Source organism: Podarcis vaucheri, assembly GCF_965113315.1.
Source record: "Podarcis vaucheri genome assembly, chromosome: 3".
Classification (NCBI taxonomy): Eukaryota; Metazoa; Chordata; class Lepidosauria; order Squamata; family Lacertidae; genus Podarcis; species Podarcis vaucheri.
In genome coordinates, this window is record NC_138761.1 from 71,006,680 (window position 1) to 71,017,774 (window position 11,095).

The 11,095-nt window shown below is 47.5% G+C and overlaps 1 protein-coding gene across 1 annotated transcript in view; it reads right to left on the reverse strand.

The window, feature by feature from the left end:
- The window catches only part of SLC35F1 (solute carrier family 35 member F1), a 209,418-nt gene extending 198,589 nt beyond the window's left edge, over positions 1–10,829 (reverse strand). Inside the window, exon 1 of the mRNA XM_082216156.1 lies at positions 10,071–10,829. Within this exon, the coding sequence (XP_082072282.1) occupies positions 10,071–10,228 (158 nt within the window). The 5' untranslated portion in view covers positions 10,229–10,829. The remainder of the gene's footprint in view (positions 1–10,070) is intronic.
- Positions 10,830–11,095: the final 266 nt, after the last annotated feature.

Here is an 11,095-nt window from a genome sequence, read left to right on the forward strand (position 1 = left end):
CTGGGAGACAACAGAGGACAGAGAGAACAATATACATTTAAATCAAGGTGATGTCATGTTCTCACTTCCTGAGGAGTAAATTGAGTTCCAGTACTATCCATTTTAATTCCCTTCCCCTATTTACCACATATGAAGCCAGATGAGAGGTAATTGCTGATAAACCACTTAAAATAGATGGCTGCCTTTGAATTAACTAAATTTTGTTTTAAGCAGATATGTGCTGCTTAATTGGCTTGCAGCAGATAATGCCATTGGGTTCATAGGAATGTAAAACCTGCCCTGCTGCCCTGCTACTGAAGACCCATGCATTTATTTGTTTAATGCACTGCTCTGTCACTTTACATTTTACAAAATCTCAAAACAATAGCACAACAGCCAAAGGAACTGGCCGTCTGTGAAAGCAAAATTAATGGCCAGAAAATGCCTATGCAGTAAAGAAAAGTATGCATTAAGCCAAAAAGACAATATAATTAGTGCATGCTTCAGAAGGGAGATCATTCTATGTGGTGGGTGCCACCACCATGAAAGCCCTCCTCCGCATAGCTGCAAGATGAATCTCTGAAGCCATTGCTCAGTGGGCAGGTCCAGTTCATTATTCCGTACTCAGTGTGACCGACCAAATGTCTATAGGAAGCCCACAAGCAGGATATGCAAGCAATAGCCCTCTCCCATTTATGAACCTCAGCAAACTGGCTACGATACTGGAAGCAAAGTAGCAGCCACACACGAAAATAAGGAGAACATTCTCCAAAACAAAAAAGAGACAGGTGCAATTGTCTGTGCCACTTTTTGAGAGGCTGCAAGAATCCAACACACACAACCTGAATAGATTAGTTTATTTTTATTTTTTTAAAGTATCCCATCCAGGCTGTTTGCCTCCCCTAATCTCTCCTGGCAATTTTACCCTAATCAGCATTCGGGTGCTGATTTTTAAGGTTACTTGCTGATCTAAAGGAAACGAACACCTCTCTCTAAGAGCACCACTGTCTCCCCCCTGCCTGTGAGCAGTAGTGGCAGTGATAAGGACAGAGGCTTCAGCCATCTCAAAAGAGACAGAATCACAAAGAGCTCCTCTGATCACTTCTGGCATCTGGTCTCCCCCTCATTAGCACATTAAAGCTGCTCTGTCCATTCTATCAGAGCTACTCTGTCCATTCTCCAGAGTTGTCTATGGAGCCATTTATGCTTCTGCTCTTTGGAAACCTCCCCAGTTCAAGAGGCACTAGCTAACCCCTTTCCCAAAGCCCAAGTTACAAGCGGGGGGGGGGGTAATATCTTATGCACACAACAGGTACCCAGAAAGCACAGATCTCCCAAATGTCCAAGTTAAGCGGCATACATATATTCCCAGGGGGAGACTTGCCAATTTATGCCTCATGAGAAAATGTCTCTCCTCCTTTCACCCCAATTCTATTTGTGAGATTTTTCACAAGTTAAGAATGCAGCTCATTACATAGGCTTTTGCATTATTAATTTACTGTACTGTGAAAGAAAAGTTCATTTCTGAATATGCTAAATTAAGTGCATGCCAGGTATATAGGAAGAGGGAGGGGAGGAAAAAGCCTCCAAGTTTAAATGCATTGAAGTCTGTGACCCAAACTGCAGGTGCATTTTAAAGATCACTCGGGAATCTTCCTTCATATCAGCACCACTCTGAAATGATTCTTCTGCTTTTCCCTACACTTTAATATGTTCCCTCAACCCACTCCAACAAGTGTGGGAAAATATACTCTCCCGTTTCCCTATCTCATCCTGTCCTGTGACTAGGCTTCCATTTGAAAGAAGACACCTGTCAATCCATATAGTCCAGACATCCCCAAACCTGGTGCCCTCATGATGTTTTAAGCTGCAACCCACATCATTTATAATCACTGGCTTGGGAGTTGGAGTCCAACATCTGGGGAGCATCCAATTGGAAACAACAACAGCCACTGTCAGAATCACCATGGCTCTAAATACCAGTTGCCTGGAATTGCAGGTGGGCAGAGGGCTGCTGTGCTCACGTCCAGTTTACGTGCTTCTCACAGGCATCTGTTGGGCTGCTGTGAGAGCAGGCTCATCTTATGACTTTCTCTGGCATCCTGTTCCCCACAGTGGCAAGAAGACAACTGCATGAACTTGCTGCCCAGAAAACAATTGCAGAGGCTGGCTGGCTCAGTTGGTAGAGCATGAGACTCAATCTCAGGGTTCTGGGCCCCACCGTGGGCAAAAAGCATCACAGGGCGTTGGACTAGAGGACCTTCATGGTCCCTTCCAGCTCTACAGTTCTATGATTCTGAGATACTTTCCTGCCATTCCCCCAACAACTGATATTCAGAGGAATACTCCTTATGAATCTGGAGATTCCAATTCACCATCACAACTAATCCTAGGAAGAGAAGGGAGCTGCTCCCTGGAAGCAGACACTATAGTTCAGCATTTGCTTCTCCCTGTTCCTTTAAAAAACAACAACCAGGATGTCTGCATCATTGATTCAATCACCAATTGTTTTCTTGGCAGCTTCAATACATCCAACTTATAGCGCCTTCATTAAATTTGGAGAGCTATTCCCTCCAGGGGTGCCGACTTGGGTCCCAGCCTGCGGGTGCCCCGCAGCGCATGTGCAATGTGACGTCATGTCGTCAGGTTCTACATGTGTGCACCGCTGCTCTCTATTGCCACTTCCTGCTTGGAGCTTGCCTGGGAAATGATAGGAAAGGGAGAAAAGTCACAAGGGAATTCCGGAGCTGCATAGAGATCACTGGCCAAAGGCCAGGCTGCCTCCCGAGAGACCCTCTGCACTCCTGCCACCGCCATCTGACTCAGCAAACCTCGCAGGCTTATATTGCCTGCCCAATCACATTCTCCCAACCTGCATTTCCCAACAAACTGGTATTCAGAGGCATCCTACCACCAATGGTGAAAGTAGCTGGGAATGTCTGACATATCAGGGAGTGGAGGCTTGTGAGATAGGGCAGGGCTAATGGTGCCTGGAAAGCAGAGGAGAGTACTTGGCCAGTCAAGGTATGAGCCTAACTAAGCCTGGTACCCCGGGGTGGAGCCTAGTGGGCATCAGGTCAGGAAGAGCAAATATGTATTTCTTTAGGAATATTTTAAGCCTGTCCCTTCACCACCACTAAACAATCCCAGGGTTGGGTGGGGTAGAACAAAATAAATAAAAACAAGCACATTTTCACAAAAATAGCATAAAAACAAGGGAAGGGAAGCAGCAATGATAAAACAGCTAAGCATAGAACAGCTTGAATCTTTGATGCTGGTCCTTCACCCTGAGAAGGAAACTAGAGCAAGAGCAAGATGCTCAGCTGGGAATATACCCCACTAAACATTGAGTAAACCCCAAAACTTTAAATAAAGACCTGATAACAGAGATTGCCATGCCCACATATATCCTGGCATGCAGGAGGCATCATCAAGGACATATTCCAGGCAATCAAAAGCCCTCAAAGAGGGCACAAAGCAAAGCTGGTGAGAGGTGTGGCCTAGGGAGAGGGGGAGTGGCCTAGGGAGAGTCCTGAGTTCCTAACAGAAAGGCCTGGAGAACCAGAGTTGGCACCCAGGCCTGAGGTTTCCCACCCCTGTGGGAAACCATGGTTAACAGTTTATTGTTGATATGCAGATGGCTCCTGCTTTGCTTATCACTTAGTATGAGCAGAAATGGCAAACCACAATCCCTGGCTTAGCTCTATGTCAGAATTGGGAGTCGTAGTTTGTTTCACTCAATTAATCAGGCATCATATCATGGTTTGTTTAAGGAGAAACAAACCATGATCCCTGTTCAGACATAAAGCTAAACCAGGAGTTGTGTCTCATTGTTCCAGTTTGCACTATGGTTGCCAACTACAACTACTGAGGTCACAATCACTGAACCATCACTTAGTCATATTAACTCTGTATGGATTAATATTTTAACTACAAACATAACCTTTGATGACACTGTTTTTCTTCCCAAAGGTGAAGCGGGGGGGAGTAATGCAGTGAAAAAGAACCTTCGGATTCATACTTTTTCCACTGCCCTTATGTTAAGAGAAATTAAATAGCTCTTTGTTTCTCTTTATACAAAATCCCACAGGATAGTTCTTTTGTTCTGCACAAGAAAGCTCAAGTGTTCAAGGTTATGAGAATTCATTCTGTAAGACTTGCAAAGTCAAATACATTGGATCTTCAGGTTTATTTTAATTAATAGCAGAAATGCCATAATTTGCCTCTTTAATCATGCAACTCAGATGAACTTGCTGGTTTAGGGTGGCAGAATATTTCTTAAACTATTTTATTTACCGTATATCATCATCATCATCTTGTATTTGGCCTGACTTCAAAGTGGTTTTCCTCTACATTTTTAAACTAAGCTGCGTAGAGTAAGCCTATAACTTATGCACATTTAACTTGTGTTCATTCAACTTTACGCGCATGGTAAAAAAAAATTTTTAATTAAATTAAAAGGGGGCAGAAAGACGGCAGGATTCTGGAGGAAATAACTTAGGCAATTCCACCTGCCACTGAACCCAGTGTGTTTTGACTATGCACAATTTTGGCTTTAGGTGCAATCCCTGTAGCAGAACCCCCCACGTTAAGTTGTGGGCTTTCTGTATTTTGGTAGTTTCAATTAGAAAATTGTAGGACCCTAAAACAGATGACTTCTTGTTTTGAAGTCATATTTCCAATACCTTGGAGAAATACTACATTTTGAAAAGCAGCTAACAAATTAAAAATAACTTATGGGAGAATTTGGAGAAGTTTCATGTGTAGAAGACTCACAGTATATTTTCTTCTATAAGTCCATTTACAGAGCATCCTGCCCTCCCTTGTGCAAGGAGGAGGAGAGGGTTGAAGTTAGTGGAGGTGTCCCTTCTGCTCAACTATCTTGGCTAGGATAGTCTCCAGCGATTGTTGATGACCTCTCCTATCTTTCCACCAAACACGGGGCAGCTACGAGGCCAACTAGCAGGAGCCAGCAGAAAGCCCCAAAATGGAGCATTCTGAGGGTAGAGAGGGACTAAAGTGGCTTAGAGCCAGTCTCACTGCCAACATGTGACTGCATTGGCCCCAATGTGGGTTCACTTGTTCCCCACCACCACCTTCCACCGTGGCCAACATGAGCAGCCCTGAGAGTGGATGCTGTGGTGACCCCATCACTCCTCAAAGCCCCACCGTCAGGAGGGAAGAGTTTAGAATGAGTCTTTTATTTATAAATTTATAAATTACTTGTTATTAAATTTGATTTAAAAATGATAGTTCTAACAAGGAAACAGAACTTTAAGAGCCAACAAATGGGTACATCAGTTGTTTGAAAGCAAGGCAGCAGATTCTACACACTCAAGCTTTAAGATATTAAAAGAGGACATGATTTCTCTGCCTTTGTCTCCAGCATCTCAGTGGCACTGACCCTAACATTTTGCTAAACAAACAAGAAGTAGGGTGGGTGGGTGGGTGGGAGAGAGAGAGAGAATGAATCATACACCCCCCCCCCAATAAAAAGAACAACCATCCCATTGTTTGGATGGGTCATTTTCTGGTTCACAATGAGAAATGATCCTAGGACAAGAGAGGACCATAGAACTCAATGATGATATCCAGGATTTTAACATAGCCAGCACTGAGCACTGGTGTGTCCACCCAACCCACCTAAAATCCTAAAAACAGTGCAATGCAAACTAGACTTGCTCAGTGGGCACTGAGTCCTAAATGACTATTGGAGGGGAGATATATGTTGGGGGTGGGGGAGTGGAATGGGGTGATGGAACCCTGAAACAGAACCACATATGGAGGTTCAACTTAGTTGCCTTGTCCTGCACTGAACTGACTAAGGTTAAGAACATGCCAAGAGATGAGCATCCAGTTTCTTGTTTTGCACTGATTTATAGATGCTGAAGTGCAGACTGCACTCTGAACCTGCTGTGGCCAAAGTCCATGCCTCCCTGGGAAGTCTCACAACACACTCAAAAGTCAACAGTCATCATTGTCCTAGAAGTCCCCTCTGACTCGATCTCTCCCCCCCACACACATCTTCACCAATTAGTGCACTTGCATTGTAGGTGGGTTAAGGGATCATTTCTCTAGACATATTCTTTACTTCATACTGTCTCTCAACAGTGTTCTCTCTCTCTCTCTCAGAAATGGAAGCAGCGTATGCTGTTATGAAACTTAAGAGAGGAATGATGGACTAGAAGCAGGAGGTATTTGTGCTTCTTGTTCTTCCTGACATTTCATAGCACCTAACACCACTCATGAGTTGATCCCCAAAAACAAATCTACAGAGAAAAAGAAGGGAAAGTGCCCTTCCTATATCCAATGCCATTTGGGGCTGAGATCCTGGACAGAATTCACCACAACACCTTCAGACAAGAGTTGCTATTTGCTTCACATCATAACATTAGAGTTGCTTCAAGGGTATCTGTTTCTATGACCAATTAAGTAAAAAACGTTTTTCATCTCCGACAAGCTTTCAGGATGTTCCTGGAGTGAGAAGAACTCATTAAAATGATAGCAGTGACATTACTTGAGGACTGGCAGTGACATTGCTCTAGGAATTACAGAAAACATCATCAGGGTTGGTGGTTAAAATAATCAGCTCCAAATTCAGAAAAGCTTGAAAAATTAAAATGCACTCCCATATTTCACCACCTTTCATCTACAAGCAGTGCTTAATTAGGGATCTGTCTTGAAATAAATTCCATGGTTGAGATTTGGAATATGTCAAGCAATCACCAAGAAAAACATATGCAAAAGCACCTCTGCCCACCCCTCCAAAAGGTTCATCTGCTGGGGACCCTTTGCATCCTCCTATCTCTACACCTTTTTGCTTCCACCTTCTTGCTTACCATCATTAGCCACAAGAGCCAAATCATGCATACAAATGGTAACCACCAGCCATATCTTAGGTGGCATTCAACTCAGTATTACTCAGAGTAGACACACTGAAATTAATTAGCATGCCTGAGTTAGGTCCACTCATTTCAATAGACTTACTCTGAGTCAGTGGTTTTCAACTAGTGTGGCGTGGCACCCTGGGGTTCCTTGAATGATGGTCAGGGGTGCCGTGGGCAACACTGGCCTCTGTCCCTCTTTCCTTCCCTCCCTCCTCTGATGCCCTCTCGTGTCTCTGCCTCCCAAAGGCTTGCACAGCTGTTTTTTGCAGCAGCCCTGGCTACAAGCTCCCCAGGTGAATGGTGCCTCTGGGGCAGACCAAGGGTTGCTTCCCAGGCACCTCTCTTTGGGGGAGGGGGGGCATCTCAGAGACCAGGGGCATTGATGCGGCTGCAGGCAAGGGGTGACATAACTGGGATCCTGAGTGCAACAAGGGTGCTGCAGAAATAATGTAGTTGATTAAGGGAGCCGTGGACCCAAAAAGGTTGAAAACCTCTGCTCTGAGTATTAGCCTTCCTCTGCCAACCTAGCAGTTACAAAGCATACCAGTGCAAGTAGATAAATAGGTACTGCTGTGGTGGGAAGGTAAACGGCATTCTGTGTGCTCTGGCTTCTGTCACGGTGTCCTGTTACACCCCCAGCAGTTTAGTCATGCTGGCCACATGACCCAGAAAGCTGTCTGCAGACAAATGCCGGCTCCATCAACCTGAAAGCAGAGACGAGCGCTGCACCCCATAGTCAAATTCAACTGGACTTAACCGTCCTTTACCTTTACCTTACTCAGAGTAAAATTTAGTTGAATGCTGTGTTCAAATCAATGTTTTTCTTTTTAAAACCACTTCAAACTGAATATTTTATGTGGTTTGGAGATAATCTGTGCCTAGTGACTATCACATACCCATTTCTGGCAGCGAGGCAAATTAAAGCTACTATAAACCATGAAGTGGATGAGGGAATTGGCACACGAGAGGGGAGGAGGAGGAGGACATCCCACACAAGGCTGCTGTATGCTCCCAATAGGCAAACCTTTAGGGGGGGGAGTGGGGGGGGGTTCAGTGAGAACATTTGCAAAGTGGAGAGACCAAGTGGAGATCGCAAACAAGCACATGCCTCAACCTTGTTCTACTGGCTACAACAGATGGCTTCTTTCAAGCCCAGGAAAGGTCTGTGTGGGTGTACGTGCAGCCACAGGTTCCATGCTGGTGACTCCTGGGCCAAAATGACAAACAGCACTAAGTTGCAGCTTCAGTTATCTTTTATAAAAGTAAGCAAGCAAGCACTGATCAAGTTTGCATCTCTCTTCACAAATGGCTCAAACGCTCAACAGGCACACTTGCACCCTGGCCTGGGAGCACTAATAGGTGGGTCCCTCTGTTTTTCAAGGGTGAGAGGCCCTGCACGTACTCTTTATGAGAGCAGCAAGGTTGCAGACCCATACAATAGCAAGAGGCACAGTGGGTCTTTCATGAGGAAACTCAGACGGAAGTCAATTTCTCACTCTACAGGAGCCTGGCTTGCCAACACATTTAGCAGAGTATACAAGTTAATCAGATCTGGAGAAAATAAAACTAGGGATTTACCATTTATATAGGAATACAGTTATGAAATAAATGGATTTTGAGTCATAGGCTTTTCTGGCAGACTCTTATTTATCCTTTTCAAATCTTTAAAAAAATAAATACAGACCACCTGTGAAGGCAATCCTGATTTTCCCTCGCCAACATTCCCCAGCCCTTGTGTGAAGAAGCCGTATCATCTTTACAATGGGAACTTTCCCTATCATCACCAGCAGGCAAGCTTGTGCTAATCCAAACCCACTGAAAATCCCAGGAGACTTTAGGCTTTCTTTGTTTGGGAATATTGCAAATGCAAACACACACACATACACACACACACAAAATACCTCCTCATGCGAATAAAGAATAGACTAATCTCAACTGCATTTCTAAATCCTCCCTACTTCATGCCCATCATTCAAGGAATCCACACTGGGTATGAACATTTCACTATTAAGATTTGAAACCGCATAGTATAAATGGTTTCTCCTTGCTGGTGAATTCCATAGAAAAAGGTGCAAACAAAAACCAGCCTCTTCCAGATCCGCAGAGCGAGAGCAGCTGGAGAGAGTCCTGGGTCTATACAAAGCATTGTTTAAAATGGCCTTTCTTAGAGAGTTAACTGCACCATGACAGGGGTACCCAAACGCCATCCTCCCCCAACCAAACCTCGTGGCAGAATTAAGACACTTTGGTCCTTTTGTGAAAGGGCTGCCTTTGCCTCCATCACTGCTCTCCTCCTTCTCCCACTACTCAAGGGTTGCTCTACTTGAGCATCAACTCCAACTCTGTGGTTTGCTGCCCTGTCTCCTGGATCGGGGCCGTGCCATCCCCTCCGTTCTGGCACTTTATGGAATGAATGTGAATGTGCTCGCTTGAATGAGAGAAGCGGGCAGTCACTGAGGGCAAGGGAGGGGGCAGCAGCAGTTTAGTTTTCAAAAGATGGCTTTTACACCTCTTCCCTCCCTTAACTCAGGTTAAGCGTGTGGGTGAGAAATGCCAAAGGAGAGCAGGTCAGCATTTTGCATCTCTCACACAGGCTGCAGTTCTCTCTCCTTTTGGGGCAACGCATCCTCTACCCACCATGTTAGTGTACCATCTGCTGCCGCCTCTACAAATGCAAAGCATCCATTTTGCCCCCCAATCTCCATTAGCCCTAGGGAGGCTCTCAGAAGTCTCCCATGGCACTAGCCACTGCTCCATATATGGGAGCGGGATGCCCCTGCATTCAAAACCACCCAATCGAACAAAATGGATGGCCCTTTCTTTATACCCACAGAAACTCTAGGCAACCGAGCAAGCCTTTTCTAGAGCGATCCCTATGAGGAGCGTCTGTTGGGGCTCTGGGTGCAACTCGGAGCCAGGACTTAAGAACCGTGGCTGGACCGCTCAGGTCAGAGAGATCCGACTTCGACTTAAAAAAAAAAAAGAGCCCGGCTGAGCATGTGCAGAGCGCCCTTCTTTCGTTCCGCCTGGCTCTCCAGCAATGGACCGGAAGAAGGGATCTTAAGCCGGCGGGTGTTGGCGTTTGCCTTTTCTCTCCCGCAGGAGATCCCGCTCCTGCAGCCTGGCTCTGCGCTCTCCCCGCAAGGCGACTGGTGGGGGGCGAGCGAGAGGCGGCGAAGGGCGTGGGCAGCAGCAGCAGCTCACCTGTTAAACACTTTCCGGATCCTCTGGCGCACGCTGGAAGCCGAGGGGGCGGAGATGCTGCTTCTGCCGCTGCTGCCGCCGCCGCTGCCCTCGGGCGGCAGGTTCTCGATGGTGGCCACGACATGGTTGGGCTGCTGCTGCTGCTCCGGAGAGATCATCGCGGCGGGGCTGGCGCTCAGAAGCGAGCAGCAGGGCGCATCGTGCGCCGCCCGGCCGCCCAGGCGAGAATCCCGCGGGGGATCCAGGAGCAGCAGCCGCGGGAGAGGCTGCGCGCCGGGCTTGAGCGCTGCTCCTCGGGGCTCCAGCTCCAGCCGCCGCCGCCTCCTCAGTGCTGCTCAGCCATGAAGCGAGGGGCCGACTCCTCCTCCTCCTCCTTCGCAGGCAGCAGCAAGTGTCCGCCAGCAGCGGGGGGTGGCGGGGCGTCCGTCTGAGGCAGCCCGGAGAAGCGGCTGCCTCGTGTTGGTGGCTTCGCGGCTCCTCTTTTGTCTCCCCTCAGCCCCGTCCGGCGCCTCTGCCTGCTCTCCTCACAGCGCTGCGGTCAGGTGCAGCGCCTGCCGCGAGCTGGCCGCCCAGTCCGGCCGAGGGGGCTGCCTGTGCGCGCGCGCGCGCTGAGCAACGCAGAAGTGCAGCAGCCGGGAGGAGAGAGGGAGAAAGAGCGAGGGGAGAAGCGAAGCAGCCCCACGCCCCCTCCCCTCCTCGAATCGCGCCCACCAGAGGGAGCACGTGCTGGCAAGCCTCTCCCAGGCCGGCCATCCATCCGCCCACCGACCCCTCCCCCGTGTCGGCTTCTCTCTCTCTCTCTCTCAATTGTCTGCCGGGAGTTGTAGTTTCTCCATCTTCCAGGTGTTTCCCTTCAGACGCCTGATTAGCTTCAGAACCACCCGGCCTTGGACAGCGGCAAGCACCGGAAGCTCGCTTGCAACTCGGGCTGAGCAGACCCCACAGATCTGGCGCCAAAAATAAGGGGAAAGCTCATGTCTTGCTGCAGCACCTCAAATACTTGATTCTGAAAAGGTGGTGTGGCA